We start from the raw sequence: 23,076 nt of genomic DNA on the forward strand, positions 1-23,076 counted from the left end.
GCTGTCAACAATTCCCTAATTAGTTATTGATACTTAATTGATGACTCTTCCTCAAAACAAACTCATTTTTCACAGGGGACCGTGAATTATTATTGTAGCTAATTGAAAAGAATGAAATGATCACAGTGGAATTATGGATGGAAATAGAAAATGCCCTAAAATCTTAACCATTTAGTCAACTGTCTGCTTTTCCTTACAAGTTCACTGTGGCAACAAAACAAAATTTCAGAACCATGGCATCCAATCTGTACCAGGCAGAGATCAGTGAATGAACTCTCTGATCTATCTGCCAGGCTCAAATCCTAGGATTTATTTATTTATAGACAGGGTTTCTCTGTGTAGCCCTGGTTGTCCTGGAACTCACTCTGTAGACCAGGCTGGCCTTGAAGTCAGAGGTCTTCCTGCCTCTGCCTCCCAAGCACTGGGACTAAAGGTATGCATCTCCATTGCTAGGACTTTTACTTACTAGTGTGTAACCCCAGGAAAATAATAAAACCTCTTCTTATCTACAAAATACAGCTATATTTCCTATCTCATCCGGACGTTGTGTTCAAGTTGATAATCCATGTCAAACAGCACAGGCCTGGTTCCCCACTGGGGTTGAATAAATGCTATCATTGTTCCATTCTTGCACTGGAATGTCCTAATTTCCTCAGAGAGGCACAGATAACTTGACCTACAACCATTTATTTTGTAGGAAAGATGTATCACCCTGTAGTGGAGAGAGAACTGTTCAAGCTAAGACCCACTTGCTGTATCTGTTGGGCCTTATTCTGGATCTGCATATCTCTGTAAAATGGAGAAAGGCAGGCCTTTACAGAGAGGCAAACAAGCATGCTTCTATCTACCAGAGAGGAAAACTACTGCTGACTCGGGTTGGGGCTGGATATTAGAAAATAGAGTGGTATGAGTTACAGTCAACAGAGCTTTGCTACTCAAGAGGGTGGTGTGTTTCCTCACAGAAATTTCAGGATCTGCCCTAGATCTACATCTGCATTTTAATCAGAATCTGCATTGTTAAAAATCTTTAGGACTGGTAAACACAGGAAGTTTGTAACCAGGTCAAACTTAATCATTAAAAAAAATGTTATGGAACTCCAACAGTGGTGTCCCAGCACTTGGGAGGCAGACACAGGCAGATCTCTTTGAGTTTGAGGCCAGTTTCATCCACAGAGCTAGTTCCAGGACAGCAAGGGCTACACAAGGAAATTTTATCAAAAAAGGAAACAAAACAAAAATGTTTTGGAGATGAAATATTATGGCTTAGTGTTTAACAGCACTCACTGCTCTTACAGAGGACCCAGGCAGCAGAATCAGGAACTATAGGCCAGCCTGGGTTTTATGAATCCCTGTTTCAAAAAAAAAAAAAAAGTGGGAAAAAATGGTGAAAAAAGTCAATAAACGGGCTGGAGAGATGGCTCAGTGGTTAAGAGCACTGACTGCTCTTCTGAAGGTCCTGAATTCAAGTCCCAGCAACCACATGGTGGCTCACAACCATCCATAAGGAGATGAGATGTGACACCCTCTTCTGATGTGTCTGAAGACAGCTAAAGTGTACTTACATATAACTTTCTTTTTGAGAGAGATTCCTTCATCACACGTTGGGGCTCTGGGAATGAGAGTCTGTAGTAAAGTCTAAGTTTAGATTGCTTAGAACAGTAGTAATTCCTGTGCTGTCAGGTGCTCAAGTTGTTTGCTCAACTCTCTGTCTTCTGACAAGCAAACTTAACTCTTCTTGTAGACAAGTGAGGCCCACTGATCCAAGTCCAGACACTAGGCAAGTGGTGGTGGCAGATATACCCACTAGGAAAAAGACTATCACTAACTGTTAGAACCAGCACTAGTCTGGTAACCACACTTAAAACACCATTAGCTCCAATGCTTAATGACTGTTTTCCATTTCTCTAGGCCCCTCCCTATTTCCTGGCTGCTCTGGGGACAGCCGGCTTTTCCTTCTCTTGGACACAGAAGCCTCAGACTAGTTTCAGAACGGATATCCGGCCCGAAAGGCCCAGAGGAGGCAAAGGCCTCATTGTTCCCTGGGACCTGGCAGCCCCGCCCCCAGCTCTTAGGACTCTCCTCGAAAGACTCCAGGTGACCGGACAGCTAATTTCCCAGCATTAGAAGTTTTGGGGAAAGAGGAGCTGGGACCAGATCTGGAGTCCGAGGTTCTGAAAGTGTAAGGAGCCAAGTGCTCCAAGATAAACAAGCCTGGAATTTGAATGCCTTTTCATGCTGGCTTGGCTTGTTACTCATCAACATTTCCACAGAAGATTCGATTTCTTATGTGTTTTTAGTAATTCGACTACAATATGTTTGGTTATAATGAAAATCTTGGGGTTTTGGGCTCCCGGGCTTGCAAAGTGAAGCTGCTCTGTGCGTGGGGATCCCGAGAGTCCCAGGCGCCTGCCTTCTGGTTCCCATAGACGCGCCGTCGCCAGGGGGCGCGCATACTTCGTGCCTAGAGATCAGCGGCCGCCAGGTCGCCCCGGGCTGGCCGAACCCCTTGCTGCCCGGAAACAAAGTGCACCTTTGTCAGAGACCTGGCGCGTGTGAGCGGCAGACGGCGGGCCGCGCGGAACCCCAGGAGCGCGCCTTCGCTCGGGTCTCAGCTCACTCCTGGGCCTCCCACAGCAGCGTTCTGCCGCCTTGGCTTGTGCTTTCCGCTTTCTCGGATCTTGGCGGGACAGGAAAGGGACTCTGCGCTCCAGGAGTGGGGGTTTCGTTTTGGCTGAGTCGTTTTTGACTCCTGCCGGCGAGGCTGGGCCGCCTGGGCTCAGCGCCATACCGGCAGCAGTCCTGCTCCACAGTCCCGGTGCAATAGAGCCCTCGCCCCGTCAGACGCGGGACTACAATTCCCAGCACTCCTCGCGTTCAGAGCGCGCGGTGGGAGTTGCCTCCGGGCAGACGCCTGCGCGCTGCAGCGGCTCGAGCCTGGAGTACCACACCCCCGGGAGGGGAACGAGGGGAGGCTGAAGCATCCGAAGCATTAAAGCATCCGAGGGAGCCGGAGGGGAGGAGAATGGAGTGACAGAGACGCGCGGAGGGTGGGGGGTGGGGGGGAAAGTGTTGAGGGAGGGGGGAGGGGGGACACAGAGGGAGGAAGAAGCGGCGGCGGCGTCTCTTCGGTGCAGAGGGGGAAACTCCGCGGGCTCCGAGAAAGAATAATGCGGTAGCAGGCAGGCTGCTTGCTCTGGGGTTTGGCAGCAGCGGCGGCAGCTCGAGCAGTGGCAGCGGCAGCGGCATCACCCCAGACGCTGACAGCACAGCCGGCCGGCTCCCTCGCTGACTGCCGACTGTCAATGGAGCTGGAAAACATCGTGGCCAACACGGTCTTGCTGAAAGCCCGGGAAGGTAAGCTCGGGTGGTCCGGTGCGTGCACGGCGCGTTTGCCGCGGGCCGGGGTGCGGGTGTCGGGTGACAAGCGGGCGTGCAGGATGCTCACAGTGAGTTGGTGCGAGTGGTACAGCTTGGAGATCTGTCTGCAAATATTGAGAGACTTCTGAGCCTTGGGCTCAGAAGATAGGGACCGGGGCAAAGACAGTTGCAGGGACGAGTTAAGATGCTAAAATATCCTCTAGTTTCCAACTGAACCTTAGAAATCGTTCGATCTCCGCAGCTGTTGAAAGGGCAGTTGGAAAAGCATTCTTTTAGGAGATAGAAGCAAGAAAACGTGCCAATAAAACAGTCTTTAGAGTTGGCCCGGGATGGTTTTAAGAATGTGAAAAAACTCTCTCCTCTCTCTCTTTCTCCTCTCTCCTCTGTCTCTTCTCTTTCTCCTCTCCTCTGTTTCTTCTCTTCCAATCCTCTTCTCTCTCTCTCTCTCTCTCTCTCTCTCTCTCTCTCTCTCTCTCTCTCTCTCTCTCTCTCTCTCTCTCTCTCTCTCTCGTGTATGTGTGTGTGTGTGTGTGTGTGTGTGTGTGTGTGTGTGTGTTGTGGGATTGGAATTAGCAAAAACCAAGTCTTTGCTTGCGCAGGCTGAGTTGATAAAGACTATTGGTGGAAATCATCCTCTGGGAAATTTTCTTAGGGAAATCCCGTCGTTGTGTGGAAGGAAGCCTTTTAAAGGCAAAGTAAGATGTTGAGGAATTAGCCAGTTTATAGAATAATGAAAGGGCGGCTTTACAAGTCACTGAGAAAATAATTTAAATTTTTTTAGGGTGGATTGTTGTTATTAACCACCCCAGCTCCCACCCTGAGGTAGATAAGGCTTAGTTATAGACAAGTGTGCTGCTGTGTTTTGTATGCATCTCACTAAATTTCTGCATTTAGCTGTCAGGAATAGGTAAGATCCTTAGTAATACCCAGTACCAGGCATTTTGATTTTTGATTTTTGATTTGAAAAAGTATTTGGGGTGACAGAAACTTCGATGTCCAAAAAGGTTTGTGTTACATGAATGTAAACATACATATTTAGGAAAACTTGGAATTTATGTAACATCGCATTTGCCAAGATTTGGATTCTGGTGTGCAACCATTCTATAAGAAGGGGGAGGGTTTGTTGTTGTTGTTGTTGTTTTCCTGTCCTGGGAGAAAATTGTATTTGATATCCAGGGCAGACAGAGTAAGTTTTTTCCCTTCAGAAGGATTCTCTGCAAGTAGCCCGGGAAAATGCCATCCCTACTTCATAATGTTTTCATTCAGCCACTTTGATGAATGAAGGAAGATTTTCTGGCCAGCAATAAAACAACTCATGTTTATCCAGCCCATTCCACCACCTTGTGGCTCAGTACATGGTGTGTGGTGGTATACAACCCACCTTGTGCTATATTTCAGCAACTCATCTTGACACTTTGAGGTCACTTGTCATCCTAAAACAGCCACCTGGAAGGCTTGTTTTGGAAGTCCCCAAAGGAGGAAATGCTCTGAAATCTGAGTAGAGTTTCAGATATTTAGGTCTCCCTCCTCTACTGCCCTTTCCCCTAACTTATTTAGAGGTGGGACTAAAGTTTTTGTCCCCTCACCTCCACTAACCTGATATTTTTAGTGAAGTAATACTAGGTGTAGAGTAGGCAGTTCTTCACTGGGATGGGGACAGTGTCTGGAGGTGAAGAAGAAAGCTCCTGCCTGCAAGCTTTGCAGCCTGCCACCTAGTGGTGGGACACAATGGTACATCTCAGGACTCCAGGTTGGGCAAATTGTCTATTAATTCTAAAATTATTTCTTGGGAAATCTCTGGGTATGATTCTATGGGAATCTCTGGGCATGGAGGCCTTTGTATGTTCCACTGATTTATTCTGTTTCCCGGGAGTTAGCTCCTTTGGATTCTCTATGCTATACATTTATTTATTCCCTCAGCACTGACTTCTTTGCGAATGTTTCACTTAGAGTTAGAAAGTTTTCCCCATCTCCAGTTATTATCTCCACTGTTTTTACTGAATACTGGCTGGTATTTTTGTTTATCGGGTTAGTATATAGGTTTTTCCGGAGTCTTAGAGAGGAAAGCTGTGGACTAGAAGTATAAGTGGAATGATGGACTCCCATTGGGGCCAAATTACTGTGATTAGAAGTACTCAAGAATGTGCCCTTTGTTTTTTTTCCTTTTAAAGTCTTTTAGTTTTCCTGTGAGAGTTCAATAGACATCTCCTGGTGAGAAACAGCTTTTAAGAATGCTTTCCAGATGAGAGGGCTTTGCCTGCAAGGAAACAGAGAAATTGACATATGAGCGATAAATTAATCATGTACATGGAAGCTCAATTTTAAAACTTGTATTTAACGTTTCCCCTTTTATGTCTAAAAAGAGTCTACAATTTTAAGTACTTCTGTTCAATAAAGACTAGGACTTTATTGAGGCTTTAAACTTATCCCAATTAACATGGAAGAGTCTAGAAATAAACACATGTTCTTTTTAAAGTTTTCTACTTAAAGTCATCTTACTGAATTTTAGTAATTCTCCAAATAACTGTATTATTTAGATATTCAGAAATGAATGTTTCCAGAGGTAGAATTTTTGCCTAGCATGTAAAAGGCCTTGATTTGGTCCCTAGCACTATTTTTCCATTTATGTAAAAGGAAGGAAGGAAAGGAAAAAAAAGGGGGGGGGAATGATGGGAATTGAGAAAGGGAGGAAGAGAAAGATAGATGGAAAAAAAAAAGCTAGGATATAAAAGTGTTTACCTAGCAGGCACCAAACCCCCTGGCTTTGATCCCTATCAGGAATAAACTGTGTGTGGTTACACTGGACTGTCAATCCCGCCCTTGGGAGGTAGATAGGAGGATCCTAAATTCAAGGTCAGCCGCCCTGTCTTGGTGTTGATGTCCAAGTTTAATATGAGATACTATTAAAAAATAGAGAAAAGAAAGAAAGAAAAATTCTAGCTAGGCTAGTGAAGTAACTAATATAGATTTTGTAGTACATAGAAAACAAGCAAACTCCAAAGCACCAAGTTGTTTAAAATGTTTTAAAAACACTTCTTGAAGATTGTTTTGAATGGTTACAGATGAGAAATATAATTGGTGAATGTGAAATTTAAGCAAGTTCTCTTCCCAAAATACATTGTAAACAATTTTAAATGTGGCTTTCAAATAAAAGTCACATTTGTTCCAAAGAGTACAAACCTGAAAGAAAGACAGATATACTTTGTGAATGTTGTAAAGTGATTTGTCCATATAGTGAGTACCTTTGACCACCCCCCCCCACCTCCCCTTTGAGACAAGGTCTGTGCTGCCCACACTGACCTTAAACCCCCAACCAGGCTGGCCTTGAATTTTTGGTGTTCTTGCCTCCACTACCCAAGTGCTGGGATTTACAGATCTGTGCCACAATGCCCAGACTTCTTTCCTTAAATAGTGAAAGTTTATTAAAACTAAGAGTGAAAAGCTAGGCATATGTAGCAATGCACACCTTTAATCCCAGCACACAAGAGGTAGGCTAGTGGTCTCTGTGAGTTTGAGGTCCCCCTCCTGTATATGGAGGGTTCTAGGCTAGTCAGGAATATGCCTAATGAGACAATGTCTCAACCAACCAACCAACCAACCAACCAACCAACCAACCAACCAACCAACCAACCTACAAAACAAAGAAACAAATTAATTTGTTTGCTTTCTTTTTTCTTGTTCTTCTCACTGTGCATCCCTGCTAATTGACTATGTAGATCAGGTTGACCTCACAGAGATCTGCCTGCCTCTGAGTTTCAATTTTGTGAGTTGTTTTGAGATTTATTTATTTATTTATTTTTGTGTATTTTGATGTGTATGAGTTCTGTATTTGCCTGTATGCCTGTGTGACAGAAGAGAGCATCAAATCCCATTATAGATGGTTGTGAACCACCACATGGTTGCTGGAAATTTTACTCAGGACCTCTGGAAGAGCAGCCAGTGCTTTTAACTGCTAAGCCAACTCTTCAGTTGTTTTGAAATAACAAAATATGGTAATATAATTTCAAAATGCTAAACCTACTGAAGTGTATTGTGTGACTTGTTTATTTGTCTTGTATGAGAAAGCATCAAGTTTGTTTTGATCTTTCCTAGCTAGGCATTAAGCTTTCCTAAGAAATAGTTAAGGAACAAAGAAATAAGTTGAGACAAAATTCATTCCAATTTATGAAAATGAGCTAAGTGATTAAGCATTTAATGAAAAGGGACCAAGACCATGTCTTCTATCTATTTACATTTCAGAATCTCAGAAAATTGGCAGGCAAACTCTTGTTGAAATATTGGTAGTGAGAGTGTTTGCAGAATGCCTTTTATTTCTTTTTGGTTTATTTTGCAGTAAAAATTTCCTTTCCTTTCCTTTCTTTTTCTCTCTTACTGTCTAGATTTGTTGTATTGCTATGGAGCAGTACTGGTGAGAGGAACATTTACAAGAATTACGTTTCCTTTCTTCACAGGCTAGCAGTCATAGTCCTATCTGATTATAGAGATTTCAGGAGAACTGGACATATATCCTTGCTTTTCAGGCTAGCAAGCACTGGAACAGAATGACTCTACTATTTGTTACAATTTCTGAAAACCGGACTGTACAAGAAAAATTTCCTAGATAAGGCTGTGACTTTTTGCCTGTATCTTTCTGATGATCAAGATTAGGGACCTGGTAGAAGGTGAACTTGGGGCCTGGGAGAAGCCAGGGAGGCTAACAGGAGGAAAGAAACCAGTGTCTAGGGTTGGGAGAAGAAGGCTTTGCCTTTGATAGGCTGATAGGCTTGGAATTCCATGGCAGATTAAAAGCCTGCTTTCCCCTTGAGTCCTTAGTTTCTGACGCTGGAGCTCGAACATTGTTGGAATAACTTGTCAGAAGGAGAGACAGAGCTACCCAAAGCTTCTTTCTGCAATCTGAGGACTCAGAAGAGTGATAGCTTTCGTTTTGGCAGCTGGCATGTGTGAAAGCAGCCTGGCCTATTAAACACAATGCTGTTAAGCTGTTAAATGAAACTGCTTCTTCATGTAGCTTCCTTTTCAATATCTACAACATAGAGATAGAGAAACCAAAAGCAACATTCAGAAGGCTTGACTTTCCAACAGAAGATTTCCAAATGATAATTGTGTTTCATCTAGCTGCCTTTTTTTTTTAAAATAAGCATCAGATAAAGGCCCACAAGACTCTCATCTTTCAGTAGCTTAGATGCTGCTTGTCAGATTCTAAACTCTAAAAGATCTTGATCTTTTAGTACCCAAACCAAGCCTTGCTTAAGTGATATCTTTAAAAGCCAGAGCTCTTGTAGTGGCTTGCTAAATGATGGCCTTTGGGCCTGCACTGCAGGTTTTAAGAAAGCCCAAGTGGGTTTCAGAAATGTTCTACACATGACCACATTTGCTTTTTCCAAGCAAGCACTGTTCAGCTCTCAACCCATTCCTGGGGACTGTCAACATTCTTAGGAAACCATCTAGGCCTGTGGGCAGTATTTAAAGTTAATATTTGTTGCCAATGAATATGTGGATCAAGATAAAACATTATACTACCTAGACTTTTTTTTTTTTTTTTTTTTTTTTTTTTTGACACATTTGCCTGGAATTTCCTGTGTAGCCCAGGCTGGCCTCAAACTGGCAACATCCTTTTGCCTCAGCCTCTGAAGTGCTGAAATTACTGGTGTGAGCTGCAATGCCTTGTTATAACATCTAGATATTCCTAATGAAAAAGTGCTATTGTTGAGATTTATGTTTAGAAAGTGAAGACAATATTGTTCATTTAACTATCATTCAGACACCAGAGAACACGTTCCTTTTGTATAAATCATGCTACTTTTTAAAAAACAAAAACAATCTCTTCCTGATTGAGTCCTCCACCCATTCTCATTTAAAAAAAAAAAGTTCTTAAATTGTCTTCTGAACTCTTACAAGAGTAAAACATTGGTGTGTACATTCACTCATCAATGGGTTTTTGAAGGTTCCTTGGGCAGAAGTGATACTTTGGATATCAGCCTTGGATAAATACATTTAGAGATGGACTAAAAGAGACAATTGGGTCTGGTGTGGTAGTGCGTTCCTTAAATCTCAGCACTCTGGAGGAAGAGCCAGGCAGATGTCTGAGTTATAGGCCAGCTTGGTCTATGTACTGTGTTTCAGGCTAGCTACATAGTGAGACCCTGTCTCAAATAAAACAAAACAAAACAAAAAAACAATTTGAGCACATGGTTTACTTTTATTTATTTATTTTTAGTGGTATCTGGGATTAAACTCAGGGTCTTAAGCTTGTTAGGCATATAACACTGATAGTATATGCATCAACCCTTTTTAGCCCCCCCCCCCAAAAAAAAAAACCAGGGTTTCTCTGTATAGCCCTGGTTGTCCTGGAACTCACTTTGTAGACCAGGCTGACCTTGAACTCAGAAATCCACCTGCCTCTGCCTCCCAAGTGCTGGGATTAAAGGCATGCGCCGCCACCACCACCTGGCCTTTTTAGCCTCTTTAAACTAGAAAATTAGGTATGAACAGGGCTGGATGTTTTCTTTTCCTTAAGGAGTTGAGGTTGAGTAGACACTGGACTTTGTTGTGTCTAGACTTTAGACAGTGGTCTGAAGGATGCATATGCCATTTAAAAATGATTTAAAATTATACTTGTACTAGGTGAGGCTTATGTCTGTAAGAATTGCCATGAATTGAAGACCAGCCTACACTACAGAGTGAGATTCTGGATTTAAAAAACAAAACAAAACCAAAAAACCCCCCAAAACTAAAGAATCCAAGTTTATTCGTGAGGGATGGGCTTGAATCTTCTAGGGTGTGGTGCATATTCATCAGAATCGTTGGTGGTGCACACCTTTATTCCCAGCACTGGTTACATGGAGTTTTGGGGCTATACCAGAAAGCCTGTCTCAAACAAGCAGACAACAAACCAAACCAAACCAAACCAAACCAAACCAAACCAAACCAAACCAAACCAAACCAAACCAAACAAAATTAGCTCTTTCAGATGGAAACCATCCATCCATCCATCCAAACAAACAACAAACAGGAAAGAACCAACAAAGCCTCTTGAAACACCTGGTTGCAGTTCAAGATTGAAAAGATAGAGACTGCCCTCCTTTCTGGACTTCTTTTGGGACTGGGTTATATGCTTTGACATGGTACTGAAAGGGAGACAAAGGAGAGGGTGGGCTGGCCAGCTCTAAGTAGATATGTAGAGCTTGGGACTGACTCAATTTACTTAGTTCAGGAATGGAGATAGTGGTAGTGGTAAGCCATCATATTCCCCCACCTCCCTTCATTTGTTGTTGGGAAACTTACCTAAATTGAGCAACTGTCTTTCCTGATTTTAATGAAAGTATGGTATAAACACATATAGAAACCTCACGTTCCTTTAGTTTTTTAAAATTACTTTCATTATGTGATAATATTACTATGTAGCTCAGGCTGACCTCAAACTCATGATTATTTTTCCTCAGCTTCCCAAGTTCTGGGTTTATAGATATGTACTATCATACCATGCCTGGCTCCGTGTTCTTTTTTTTGAAATTTCTAGTGTGAGTATATATTGAAAAGTCATTTTTTGAAGAGGGGGAAAATATGTTCTGTAAGGTGTCTTAGTTACTGTTCTATTGCTGTGAATTGACACTGACTAAAGCATTATAAGAGAAAGCTTTAATTGGGGGCTTGTTTACAGTTTCAATGACCATCATAGCAAATACTATAGTAGGCAAGCATGGCACTGAAGCAGTAGCTAAGAGCTTTCTTTTTATTTTTTATTTTATTTTTTTGTGATAGACTTTCTGGCTGTCTTGGAACACACTATGTAGTAGACAAGGCTGTCTTTATACTTACAGAGATCTTCCTGCCTCTGCCTCCTAAATGTTGAGTCTAAAGGTGTGTGCTGTTCACAATGCCTGGTAAGATCTTACATTTGATCCAGAAGCAGAAGACAGAGAGCCTGGATTTGGCTATGGGCTTTTGAAACCTCTCAATATGTAGCCCTGGCTGGCCAGGGAATTCTCTATGTGGGGCAGGCTAGCTAACCAAGTCATAAAGATCTACCTGCCTATGCCTCCCAAGTACTTGCACAGGGACATACCTTTTCTAAGGCTACATCTTCTAATCCTTCCTAAGCAGTCCATTAACTGGGGACCAAATATTCAAATATATGAGCCTATGGGGGCTATTCTCAGACCACCACTCAAAGACAGAAGGGGGAAAACAAAAGAAGCTTACATAGACTTCAAAGAAGTGATCTAAAATGAGGGTGAAAATGGGGCAAAGCAATTTGAAGTATTTCCACTTCTTCCCAGCAGACTAGACTGAAAATAGAAAGAAGATAAAGATGTCAAAGTCAGACTGCTTGCAACTTCATCAGTGATTTCTCCCAAAAGACCATTTCTTGTAAGATTTGAAACCTTTTAAACAATAACTCAGATGAAGCATACTTGCAAAGGAGGGAAAGCATTTGAAACACTAAGACAATTAGTTACTTTTTCTTTCTTGTCTGAAGCTGGGAACTCTATTTGATTGAAATGGTGCCAGAGTTAATCCTCTTGACAGGCACTCATAAATCAGACCACTTTTGATTGGGCTGTCTATGGCTCAAGGAACTTGTAATCTATGGAAGATCAATATTGTTTTAAAAGGCAAGGATGAAGTGAACCTCTAAGGACAGCTTCCAGGGTCTACTCAGAAAGCAAAAGGAAAGCTAGGCAGTGGTTGTGCATGCTTTTAATCCTTGCACTGGGAGGCAGAGATAGGCAGATTTTGAGAGTTTGAGGCTAGCCTGGTCTACAAAGTAAGTTCCAGGACCACCAGGGCTACACAGAGAGACCCTGTCTGGAAAAGCAAAAATAAAACAAAAACAAAACAGTAAATAAACAAGTAAAAAAAAAACCAGAAAGCAAAAGGAGATAAACATATAAGAACATTCCATCCTTGTTAAGTAGCAGAAACCTGCTTTCTGTCTGCCTGTGTTTCCAGAAGAGAGGTCACTCCTGGCATGTTGTTTTGGGAAATCAAGACACAGGAAAGGATGCCACTAGCTCAAAGTGTGAACTGTGGACTTTGCAACAGCTTCAAGTAGGACCCACCATGTTACTAAACAAATCTTTCTTTTCTTCTATGAAATGTGAGCAAAAAAAACCCAGACTGATATTTTTGCTTGTATTTGGTTGGTTGGTTTCTCTGTGTAGCCCTGGCTGTTCTAGAACTGGGCTCCAACTCAGAAATCCACCTGCCTCTGCCTTCAGAGTGCTGGGATTAAAGGTGAGTACTACCATTCATTGCCCAGGCTCAGGCTCACTTCTTAGGGCAGTATGTTTCTGTTTGCCTTTTTTTTTTTTTAAAGAGGCTCATGCTTGGCTTCATTGCTTTAGGACATTTAAAAAAAAATTACACTTCCTTTATTATGTGTATGTACCAGGGTGCATGTGTGGAAGTTGGAGGACAACCTATAGGAATCAGTTCTTTCTTTTTATTGTGTGTGCCTCAGTGATGGAGATGAGGCTGGTAGGCTTGGCGCAAAGTGGCTTTACTGGATAAGCCATCTTGACTGCTCAAGGTATTTTTTTTTTTTAATGTAAATACCCACAAGGTTTTAATGGTGACAGAAAGTGGATCTGTCAGCCTTCCTGTTAAAAGGGACAAATATGAACCATAACTTCCCATCTAGACTTTGATGTCAGTCAAGTGCCAATTTGAGATTACCTGGCTTGAATTTCCTTTTAAATGGTTAATGGCCAGTGGACAAATCCTTGCATTAAGTGATTCTAGTTGACTAGTATAACTGAAGGTTAGGGAGGTGATTCTGTCAGTAAAGAGCTTCTTTTGCACATATGAGTTCTAGAGATTAATCCCCAGAACCCATGTAAAAATGTCAGGTGTACAGACATGCACTTCTAATGTCAGAGCTGGGAGGTATGGACAGGTAGAAAACCTAGGGGTTGCTAGTCCCAGTCTACCCTAATTGGTAAGAGAGTCCCTATCTCAAAGGAGATGAATATTGTTTTGGGGATGACACCCAAGGCTGTTCTCTGGCCTTCATATACACAAGTACACACATGCACAGGCATTTGTAAACACATATTCACGACATAAACAAAAGTATAATTGCATCCCCTTGCTGGGGTGATTGCTGTAGTTGAAGAGTGAGTAGGATATGTACATATATGTGCATGCTCACATACCCATGAAAATGTGTCCATCTATGGCTTTGATTCTACCTATGTTTTCCCTCTGCCTATGTTCTGCCTATAACACTTTAAATTATCAAGGTGTCTTAGTTAGGGTTTTGTTGCTGTGAAGAGACACCATTACCATGGCAACTCTTATAAAGGAAAATATTTAATTGGAGCTGGCTTACAGTTTCAGAGGTTTAGTTCATTATCATGATGGTGGGAAGCATGACAGTATGCAGGCAGACATGGTGCTGGAGGAGCCAAGAGTTCTACATCTTGATCAGCAGGCAACAGAAGAAGACTGTATGCCATACTGGGCATAGCTTGAGCATAGGAGACTTCAAAGCTCACCCCCACGGTGACATACTTCCTTAGCTAGGCCACACCCACTCCAACAAGGCCACACCTACCAATAGTGCCACTTCCTATGGGCTGGGATTCAAACACCTAAGTCTATGGTGGCCAGACCTATTCAAACCACCTCTCAAGGTTAGCCATTTGGTATTTCTACTGGTGGGGCTATACTAAAGACTTGTCCCTAAAGAATAGGGCATCAAAGCAGATGGGGGAAGTGATAAGAGAGCTACATCATTGCGTGTCCTTGGCAGAGCTGGGAGGTGGGTAGTGGGCAGGCTAGCTGATATGGGCCTACCCTGTTCTAACTCTCCTCAGAATACCTTTCCTACTTCTTAGGTCATGCTTGACTGTGGACTCTGCCTGAGGGTGACATCTTAGACATATGCTCACGTTCCTACAGTTTTCTTTAATACAGAAGTGGAAGCTAGAGAGAAGGAGATCAGAACCCCCATCTCCTTCCTGAAGCTAGAGCATGAAGTGGCCTTTCCCCCAGCAAAGTCATTGCAGGGTTAATCCCCTTTGTATTCTTCAGTATTAACTTTATGAGTAATTGCATTCAGAGTTCTCGTCAGTGTCTCTCCCTCTCCCTCTCTTTCCCTCTCTCTGTCTCCCCCTTCCCTCTCTCCTTCTCTCTCTCCCTTTCTCCTTCTTTCCCTTTCTTTGCGTGCCATGTATTATTTGTTACCCTCAAGTCCTAGCCAGAAGCAGTATGATGTCACTGCTTAATAATGAGGGGACAGGAGGCCATGCCTTTGCCTTTGATTGCTATTGAGATGTAGTTCTGCTATCTCAGGCAGGGGAAAGGTGAGGGATTACCTATGTATAGGACAGAGGGAGGCTGGCCAGTGTAATTGGCCTGCATAGTTGATAAAAGGTGTTGTGAAACGTCATATGAAATGGAATTCCATCTTTGTTGAATCTTGGAAGCTCTTTTGAAGTAGAAAGAGGCTGAAGAAGGATCAACAAGTGGCCAGGAAAAGCAGCTTCAAGAGCTGATGCTTTGTCCTAATGTTGTCATTAATATGCCTAGATCAAGTACATTAGGTCATGTAAACAACATCCATGAGAAGGAATAGTGGGGAGTGGAGTGAGCATAAGAATTGGGATGTTGACCTCATTGGTATAGGTTACCTCAGTGTCCTCCTTATCTCGGGGCTTGAGTGTTGTAAGTGGATGTCCATAGGCCTGCATTCATGGTGTGTGTGTGTGTGTGTAGGTAGGGGATGATGGTATCAGAGGAGGGTGTGCTTGCAGCATCATTGGTAGTCAAAAGAATTTCCAGAATAAGTAGTGGTGCCGTGTTTCTGTTGTGGGAAGGAGAACTGGACAGCAGAGACCCTAAAGGAAGTATGTGGTGAGAATAGCTTGCTGTATAAGACGAGGACTTCCAGGAATCCATGTGAAAATGGTGAAAAGACTTGTGTTCACTGATTAGGTCTTGGGCTCACCGCCAAACTTAACTAATGAGTTCCAGGACAGGGAGAGTCCCTTCCTCCCACCTTCCAAAATGTTGACAGACAGGCATGGTGGCATATACCTTTAATCTCAGAATTTGGGAGGCATAGGCAGGTGGATCTTTATGAGTTGGTTAATTCCCTGGCCAGCCAGGGCTACATATTGAGACCCTGTTTTCAAAACAACAAAAAACAGTGTGTATAGAACTTGAGATTGACCTGATCTACAGGTGTGGACACGCACATGCACATACACACATACACCCCCCCCCCCAATTCCATGTCATAACACAGTAGATGATAAATTAGGAAATGTTTTAGCATGGCAAAGAAAGATTACATAAGGGTAGAGGACCAATAGGAAAATGTTTTCCAAATGTTTGTCTTAACTGTGAAAAATGTTTGGCAAACTCACCCTTCCCCCTGAGTTGGAAGTGGTTTGTTTTAGTTGTTTTCCCAGAAATAAATATTTGCATTCAAGCAAATGTTCAAGGCAAATAGTTTCCCCTGGTTCTGAGGCTGTGTTCCTTGAAGATCCTTCATGCTAACTCCATCCCTCTTTTGGCCAGATCAAAGGTATCCTAGGATGGGTTCATCACATGTTTTTCATGTCACTGAAGAATTGAGACTGAGCAGAAAGGAAAGAAAATAGGAAGCTAGGCAGTGATTCTTCTAAACATAGGATGTCAGGGACCTGGTATTTGAAGGATGCCTTTCTACTCATGGGCTGAGCGGCTGGATCCAATTAAGACAAAGAAAATGTATGCTAACTCAGAGGAAAAAGTTCTAAACAGTCAATTCTGTAATCTCTCTGAAGAGGAGGAGACCAGCATGATGAAGTTTTATGGATGATGCCAAACCCTGTGATATATAATAATTAGTAACCACCAGTTATTCCACCACATACTCATTCCCCAAACCACTAACCACTGCCTGGGATGGAGTGAAGTGCCCTGGCCCTAGATACTTGCTCCAGATGTTTTCCTGTCAGTAGTATCCAATTAGAAGGAATAAACAAATAAACAAACAAGTAAAAAACAAAGCTGGACTTTGTGGCACACATCTTTAATCCCAAGATTTGGGAGGCAGAGCCACTTGGATCTCTGTAAGTTTGAGGCCAGCCTGGTCTACATAGTTCTAGGACAGCCAAAGCTACATAGTGAGAACCTGTCATGAACAAACAAATGGAAAACCCAAAACCAAACCAAAGCAAAAAACCAAACCAACTAACCAAACAAAGAACCCCTCCCCCAGAAAAAAAACCTCAAAGCTTAAAAGGTAGCAAATTGTCAGTTCAGGAAAGAGAAGCTGGAGATCCTCAGATGGCTGAGTATGTTACTAAGGGGAAGGTGAGTCTTTGGATACCATTGGAATACACCTGTTGGGTTACTCTTCAGTAATTATCAGAAAACTGATGCTTGTTTGGTGTTCTTGCTTTTCTTTTTTGTCAGTTTAAAAATGTTTCAGGCTATGTGTGCATTCTCTGGTTGATGGTTCAGTTTCTGAGAGCTCCCCTGGGTATACCCCCGCCCTGGTGCATTAGCTTTCTGCAGGATTTGTCACATCCTCTTTCACTGAGGCCAGACATGGCAGCCCTCTGCTATGTAAGTGCCAGGGGCCTGGAACCAGCCCATGTATGCTCTTTGGTTGGTGGCTCAGTCTCTGGCAGCTCTCAGGGGTCCAGGTTAGTTGACACTGTTGGTCTTCTTGTGGGGTTGCCATCTCTTTGAGGGAACTTCAGTCCTTCTCCTAACTCTTCCATAGGGATCCTTGACCTCTGTCCAATGTTTGTCTGTGGGTATCTGCATCTGTATTAGTCAGCTGCTGGTAGAGCCTCTTAGAGGGTGGCTATCCTATGCTAACACAATTATAGTATCATTAATAGTGTGAGGGATTGGTGCCTGCCCATGGGATGGGTCTCAAAATGGGCCAATCACTGGTCAGACCTTCATTTAGCCTCTGCTCCATCTTTGTCCTTGCATTTCTTTTAGACAGGAAAAATTTTGGATGGAAAGTTTTGTTGGTGTCGTGGTGTCCCCATCCCTCCACTGGGGGTCCTGTCTGACTACTCGAGGTGGTTTCTTCAGGTTCCATCTCCCCACTGTTGGATATTTTGGCTAAGGTCACCCACATTGCGTCCTGGGAGCCTCCCCCATCTCAGGTCTCTGGGAATTACAAGAGGTTTTCCCCCAACCCCCATCCCTGGCAGCTGTATATTTCTATTCATCCTTCTGGCCCTCTGGGCCTCTCTCCTATCTCCCCTCATACCTGACCCTGCTCTTCTTCTCTCCTCCTCTTCTCCTCTCCCTTCCTCTGCCTCCCATGACTGTTTTGTTCCCCCTTCTAAGTAGGATTTAAGCATCCTCACTTGGGCCTTCCTTCTTGTTTAACCTCTTTGGGTCTGTGGTGTATAAAGGGCCCTGGCACATATGTACAAACAAATAAACAAACCAAACCAAACCAAATACAATTACCAAACCCTTTTGACCTTTTTCTTTTCTTTTCTTTTCTTTTCTTTTCTTTTCTTTTCTTTTCTTTTCTTTTCTTTTCTTTTTTTTTGTTCATCTTTCCTGTTTCATGAACCCTGCAATTTACTCTTTTTCATCCTTACAGGTAAAGTTCTGAGGCTCAAGAGATAAATTATTTATGCCAGAACATGCAGCTAGTTCAGAGCTTGTTCCTCCATGTCAGATTCTCTTTCAATATTGTCACATATGCTGTCCTCAGTCACCTGACTAGGTGTTCTGGATAGCATTGCTACCCTACACTGGGCATTAAATGCTGAATGGAGTGTACAGTTAGAAGTCGTTGTGCAATAGGAACCATTCCATCTCAGTCTTATGATTTTAGACAATACTTGCTTTCTCATGAAAATTTAAGTGAGGGAAAACATTGATGAGGAATTAAAATGCCTCCCATGATCTCTGCACCACCACACCTGTCTCCCAGAAACATAAGATTATGAGTTAGCATTGTGCCACTCTGCAGAGTAAGTATGTGGAGATAAGGCCATGGATGTGCTGTGGACCTGATATCACCACTGAATGCAAGAGAGAGCCTAGCACTGCAGCTGGCACCTGTCTTCCCTGGAGAGGGATCTGAGGTACAGAGCAGCCTGTTAAGATACCAGTGCAAGACAGAAGCAATCTGCCGGGCGTGGTGGCACACGCCTTTAATCCCAGCACTCGGGAGGCAGAGGCAGGCGGATTTCTGAGTTCAAGGCCAGCCTGGTCTATAAAGTGAGCTCCAGGACAGCCAGGGCTATACAGAGAAACCCTGTCTCCAAAAACAAAACAAAACAAAACAAAAGACAGAAGCAGTCTTAGCCAGGGTCTTAAAGTTCAGCATTTGTCACCTAACCAATTCCTGGGCTAGGCTGGTTCCCCTAGAGCTTCTGTGACAATGTATATGAGCAGGCTACTTAGAACAACAGAAATATATTCCTGCACAGCTAGCTCTAGAAGCCAGAAGTCCAATATCAACTACAGGCAGGCCACCCACCCTTGAAAAGTACTAGAAGGCTGCAGGCTTCTTTTCTTAGCTTATAGATGGCTATCTTCTTCATATGACTTTTCCTATGACCTCCCTATTTGTGTGTGGTTCTGTGTCCAGGTTTCCCCCTTTTATATGTCATAGTTTATGGTGAAGATCTCATTGGGACTTGTTGGCCTCTCTAAAGGTTCACTTTCCAAATAAGAATACAGTCTAATGTTCTAGGGGTTGGGACTGTAATACATGAATCTTGAAGGAACATAGTTGAACCCTTAACACAGGTCTTGCCTATGGTGGGCTTTTGTTTGTTTGTTTGTTTTTGTATTTTGTTTTGGTTTTTCAAGACAGGGTTTCTCGGTATAGCCCTGGCTGTCCTGGAACTCACTTTGTAGACCAGTCTGGCCTCAAACTCAGAAATCCGCCTGCCTCTGCCTTCCAAGTGCTGGGATCAAAGGCGTGTGCCACCACTGCCCGGCTGCCTATGATGTTTTATGTTAAAAGCTATTGGAGAAGCAAGTCATCTATGTTTAATCTCTAACACCATGGTATGGAGATGGGAGAGCAGGTTCTTTGAGAAGCCAGGCCTGTGAGCCACTACTAGGGAACCAGAATATTTTCAGAGATCCTCCTGTAGCCTGTTTCAGCCTGGTCCTATAGCAGTTCTCTGCTGTGCATTAAGAGGGCAGCTGGTGTATAGTGCTTATAGCTCTTTTTTTTTTTTTTAGGTATATATTTCATTTACATTTCCAATGCTATCCTAAAAGTCCCCCATATCCTACCCCCCACTCCCCTACCCACCCATTCCCACTTTTTGGCCCTGGCGTTCCCCTGTACTGAGGCAGATAAAGTTTACACGACCAATGGGCCTCTCTTTCCACTGATGGCCGACTAGGCCATCTTCTGATACATATGTAGCTAGAGACACGAGCTCTGGGGAGTATTGGGTAGTTCATACTGTTGTTCCACCTATAGGGTTGCAGATCCCTTTAGCTCCTTGGTTACTTTCTCTAGCTCCTCCATTGGGGGCCCTGTGATCCATCCAATAGCTGACTGTGAGCATCCACTTCTGTGTTTGCTAGGCCCCGGCATAGTTTCACAAGAGAGAGCTATATCTGGGTCCTTTCAGCAAAATCTTGCTAGTGTATGCAATGGTGTCAGTGTTTGGAAGCTGATTATGGGATGGATCCCCGGATATGGCAGTCTCTAGATGGTCCATCCTTTCGTCTCAGCTCCTAACTTTGTCTCTGTAACTCCTTCCATGGGTGTTTTGTTACCAATTCTAAGAAGGGGCAAAGTGCCCACACTTTGTTCTTCGTTCTTCTTGAGTTTCATGTGTTTAGCAAATTGTATCTTATATCTTGGGTATCCTAAGTTTCTGGGCTAATATCCACTTATAAGTGAGTACATATCGTGTGAGTTCTTTTGTGATTGGGTTACCTCACTCAGGATAATGCCCTCCAGGTCCATCCATTTGGCTAGGGATTTCATAAATTCATTCTTTTTAATATCTGAGTAGTACTCCATTGTGTAAATGTACCACATTTTCTGTATCCATTCCTCTGTTGAGGGGCATCTGAGTTCTTTGCAGCTTCTGGCTATTATAAATAAGGCTGCTATGAACATAGTGGAGCATGTGTCCTTCTTACCGGTTGGAACATCTTCTGGATATATGCCCAGGAGTGGTATTGTGGGATCCTCTGGTAGTACTATATCCAATTTTCTGAGGAACTGCCAGACTGATTTCCAGAGTGGTTGTACAAGCTTGCAATCCCACCAACAATGGAGGAGTGTTCCTCTTTCTCCACATCCTCGCCAGCATCTGTTGTCACCTAATTTTTGATCTTAGCCATTCTGACTGGTGTGAGGTGGAATCTCAGGGTTGTTTTGATTTGCATTTCCCTGATGATTAATAACCCCATTAAAAAATGGGGCTCAGAGCTAAAGGAAGAATTCTCACCTGAGGAATACTGAATGGCCGAGAAGCACCTGAAAAAATGTTCAACATCCTTAATCATCAGGGAAACGCAAATCAAAACAACCCTGATGTGCTTATAGCTCTTGTGTGGTGGAAACTACACTTTCTCTCAGCAGAATATTCAGAGCCCCTGGATTTAAAAAACAAAACAAAACAATGCTTTACCTAGAAAATTGCAAAAATTTCCTGAAGGATGGAACTGAGACCTTAAAAACACACACACACTGTGTGTGTGTATCTATCCATTCACCCTTTGGCCTTACTAGGTACTAAAAATATTCCAGGTCTGCCCATGAAGGCCAGTTATACCAGGCATACCATCAACCATTAGGTTTGATTCTGTTCTTTTGAGACATAGCAGGTGGTACTCTGCCCTTTGCTGAGGGTACTTCCTAAGATCAGACACCTATCATGTCTGCTGCAGGGAAGACTGTATTAATTACTTGTTGTTATGACAAAACATCTGATAGAAGCAATGTAAAGGAAGGAAGAAGTCTTTATTTTGCTTCAGGGTTTGACTCAGGTTTTAATTTGTCTTGATGGGAAAGTTGTAATCTTGGTGGTAGAAGTGTGTGCCTGGGACTCTTCACATCTTCATGAACTGGGAAGTAGAGAGCAGGATGCTAGCACTTTTTGGTTGCCTCCTTCCCCCATATGGGACCCCAACTCATGAAATATTCAAGGTAGTTCTCCCATGTAATACTATAGTACCCCCTATGCTCTCACAGAGGCGTCATTAATACCCAGGCCATTTCTCTTAAAGGTTTTTTTGTTTGTTTGTTTGTTTGTGTGTGTGTGTGTGTGTGTGTATGTGTGTGAATATGTGTACATGTATAGGTACCTTCAGAGGCCTGAAGAGGTCATTGGATTCCTAGGAGTTGGAGTTACGGTTGTAAACCAGTTAATGTGGGTGCTGATAATCAAACTCAGATCTGTAAGAGTAACAAGTATTTTTTTGGTTTTTCAGACAAAGTTTATCAGTGTAGTCCTGAGGGAATTCACTATGTAGACCATGCCGGCTTCAAACTAAGAGATCCTCCTGCCTCTGCTTCTTGAGTGCTGGAATTAAAGTTGCCATGGCTTTTCAACACAGCCCTGGTTGTCCTAGAACTCACTATGTAGTCCAGATGTGTCTGCTTCTGGGGTTAAAGACATGTACCATGCCCACTGAACAGCTATCTCTGTAGCCCCCACATGGCATTTTTTAATCCAGTCAAGTTGACAGTGGGAATTAATCATCATAAGGACTAAAGCCAGAGCCCCTGTCCCCAGATATCCAGGCTGTGGTTTTATTGGAAACCACTGTTCATTAATAGGTACTTTCATCTTAGGACCACAATCTGCTGGCAGTGGGAATGGTGGTGTCTGGCAAGCTCAAGGATGTGGGGGTTTAATAACTTGACATAAGTGGGCTCTAGACACCCACTGTTTTTCTTTTTGAGGTAACTTGGTATTTTTTTCCTGTTAAATATACTCAGCTAATATATTTCAATTCCCACTGAAAGTATTATTGATGGCTCTGTGAAAATTTGAATAAGGGAAAATGTGCTACCGGCATGTTGTGTGGCCATAGGCACACGGCTTCAGTTCTCTGAGCCAAACTTTTCCCAGTTCTATAAATGTACAGGTCAGACCTGGTGGTCTCTTGGGCTCATTTCAATCTTTCAGTCTTGAGAATTGGTAGTTCAAATTTACTGTGGGCACTTATAGTAATATTTTTATTAAATTTTAAGACATTTATTATTTTTTATGAAACATTTATTTTATGTATGTCTGCCTGGTGTTTTGCCTGGATGTATGTCGGAAGAGGCCAGAGGAGCATGTTAGATCCTATGGGGCTGGAGTTACAGATAGATTTGAACTGCCAAATGGGTGCTGAGAATTGAAACTGAATCTTCAAGAACAGCCAGTGATCTTAACCACTGAGCCATATCTTCATCCTTTACTGATAATAATTAAACTGTGGGTCTCTCCTAATAGAATTTGAAGAGCAGGCATTATACATGAGAATGAAAATTATCCCTGATGACAGAGTTAGAGATAGGAGGGGCTATGTGTATAACAGAAACAAGATAAAATCTGCTACTAATTTAACTGCCACCTGCACTCTAAGAAAGGGAATGCATGATTCTTGTATTTTCTTTAGTGAGTAATAGGAGGGAAAATTAAATAAAAACAAACAGTTTGATTGTTCTGCACTACATTATCCTAATAATATGTCTTCCTAGAAATTTTAAAAATACACAGTCCTTAATCTGGTTAAAGAAAGTAA

The 23,076-nt window shown here is 42.8% G+C and overlaps 1 protein-coding gene across 2 annotated transcripts in view; it reads left to right on the plus strand.

Annotated features, from left to right (window-relative positions):
* The first annotated feature begins 2,282 nt into the window (after window positions 1–2,282).
* Window positions 2,283–23,076, plus strand: part of Grk5 (G protein-coupled receptor kinase 5) — a 206,409-nt gene continuing 185,615 nt past the window's right edge. Inside the window, exon 1 of one of the 2 annotated variants that reach the window (XM_006526697.4) lies at window positions 2,283–3,354. In XM_006526697.4, coding sequence (XP_006526760.1) covers window positions 3,303–3,354 — 52 coding nt within the window. In that variant the 5' untranslated portion in view covers window positions 2,283–3,302. The remainder of the gene's footprint in view (window positions 3,355–23,076) is intronic. The other variant, NM_018869.3, reaches the window with a different exon arrangement.

Source organism: Mus musculus, chromosome 19, assembly GCF_000001635.26.
Source record: "Mus musculus strain C57BL/6J chromosome 19, GRCm38.p6 C57BL/6J".
In the NCBI taxonomy this organism is placed as follows: domain Eukaryota; kingdom Metazoa; phylum Chordata; class Mammalia; order Rodentia; family Muridae; genus Mus; species Mus musculus.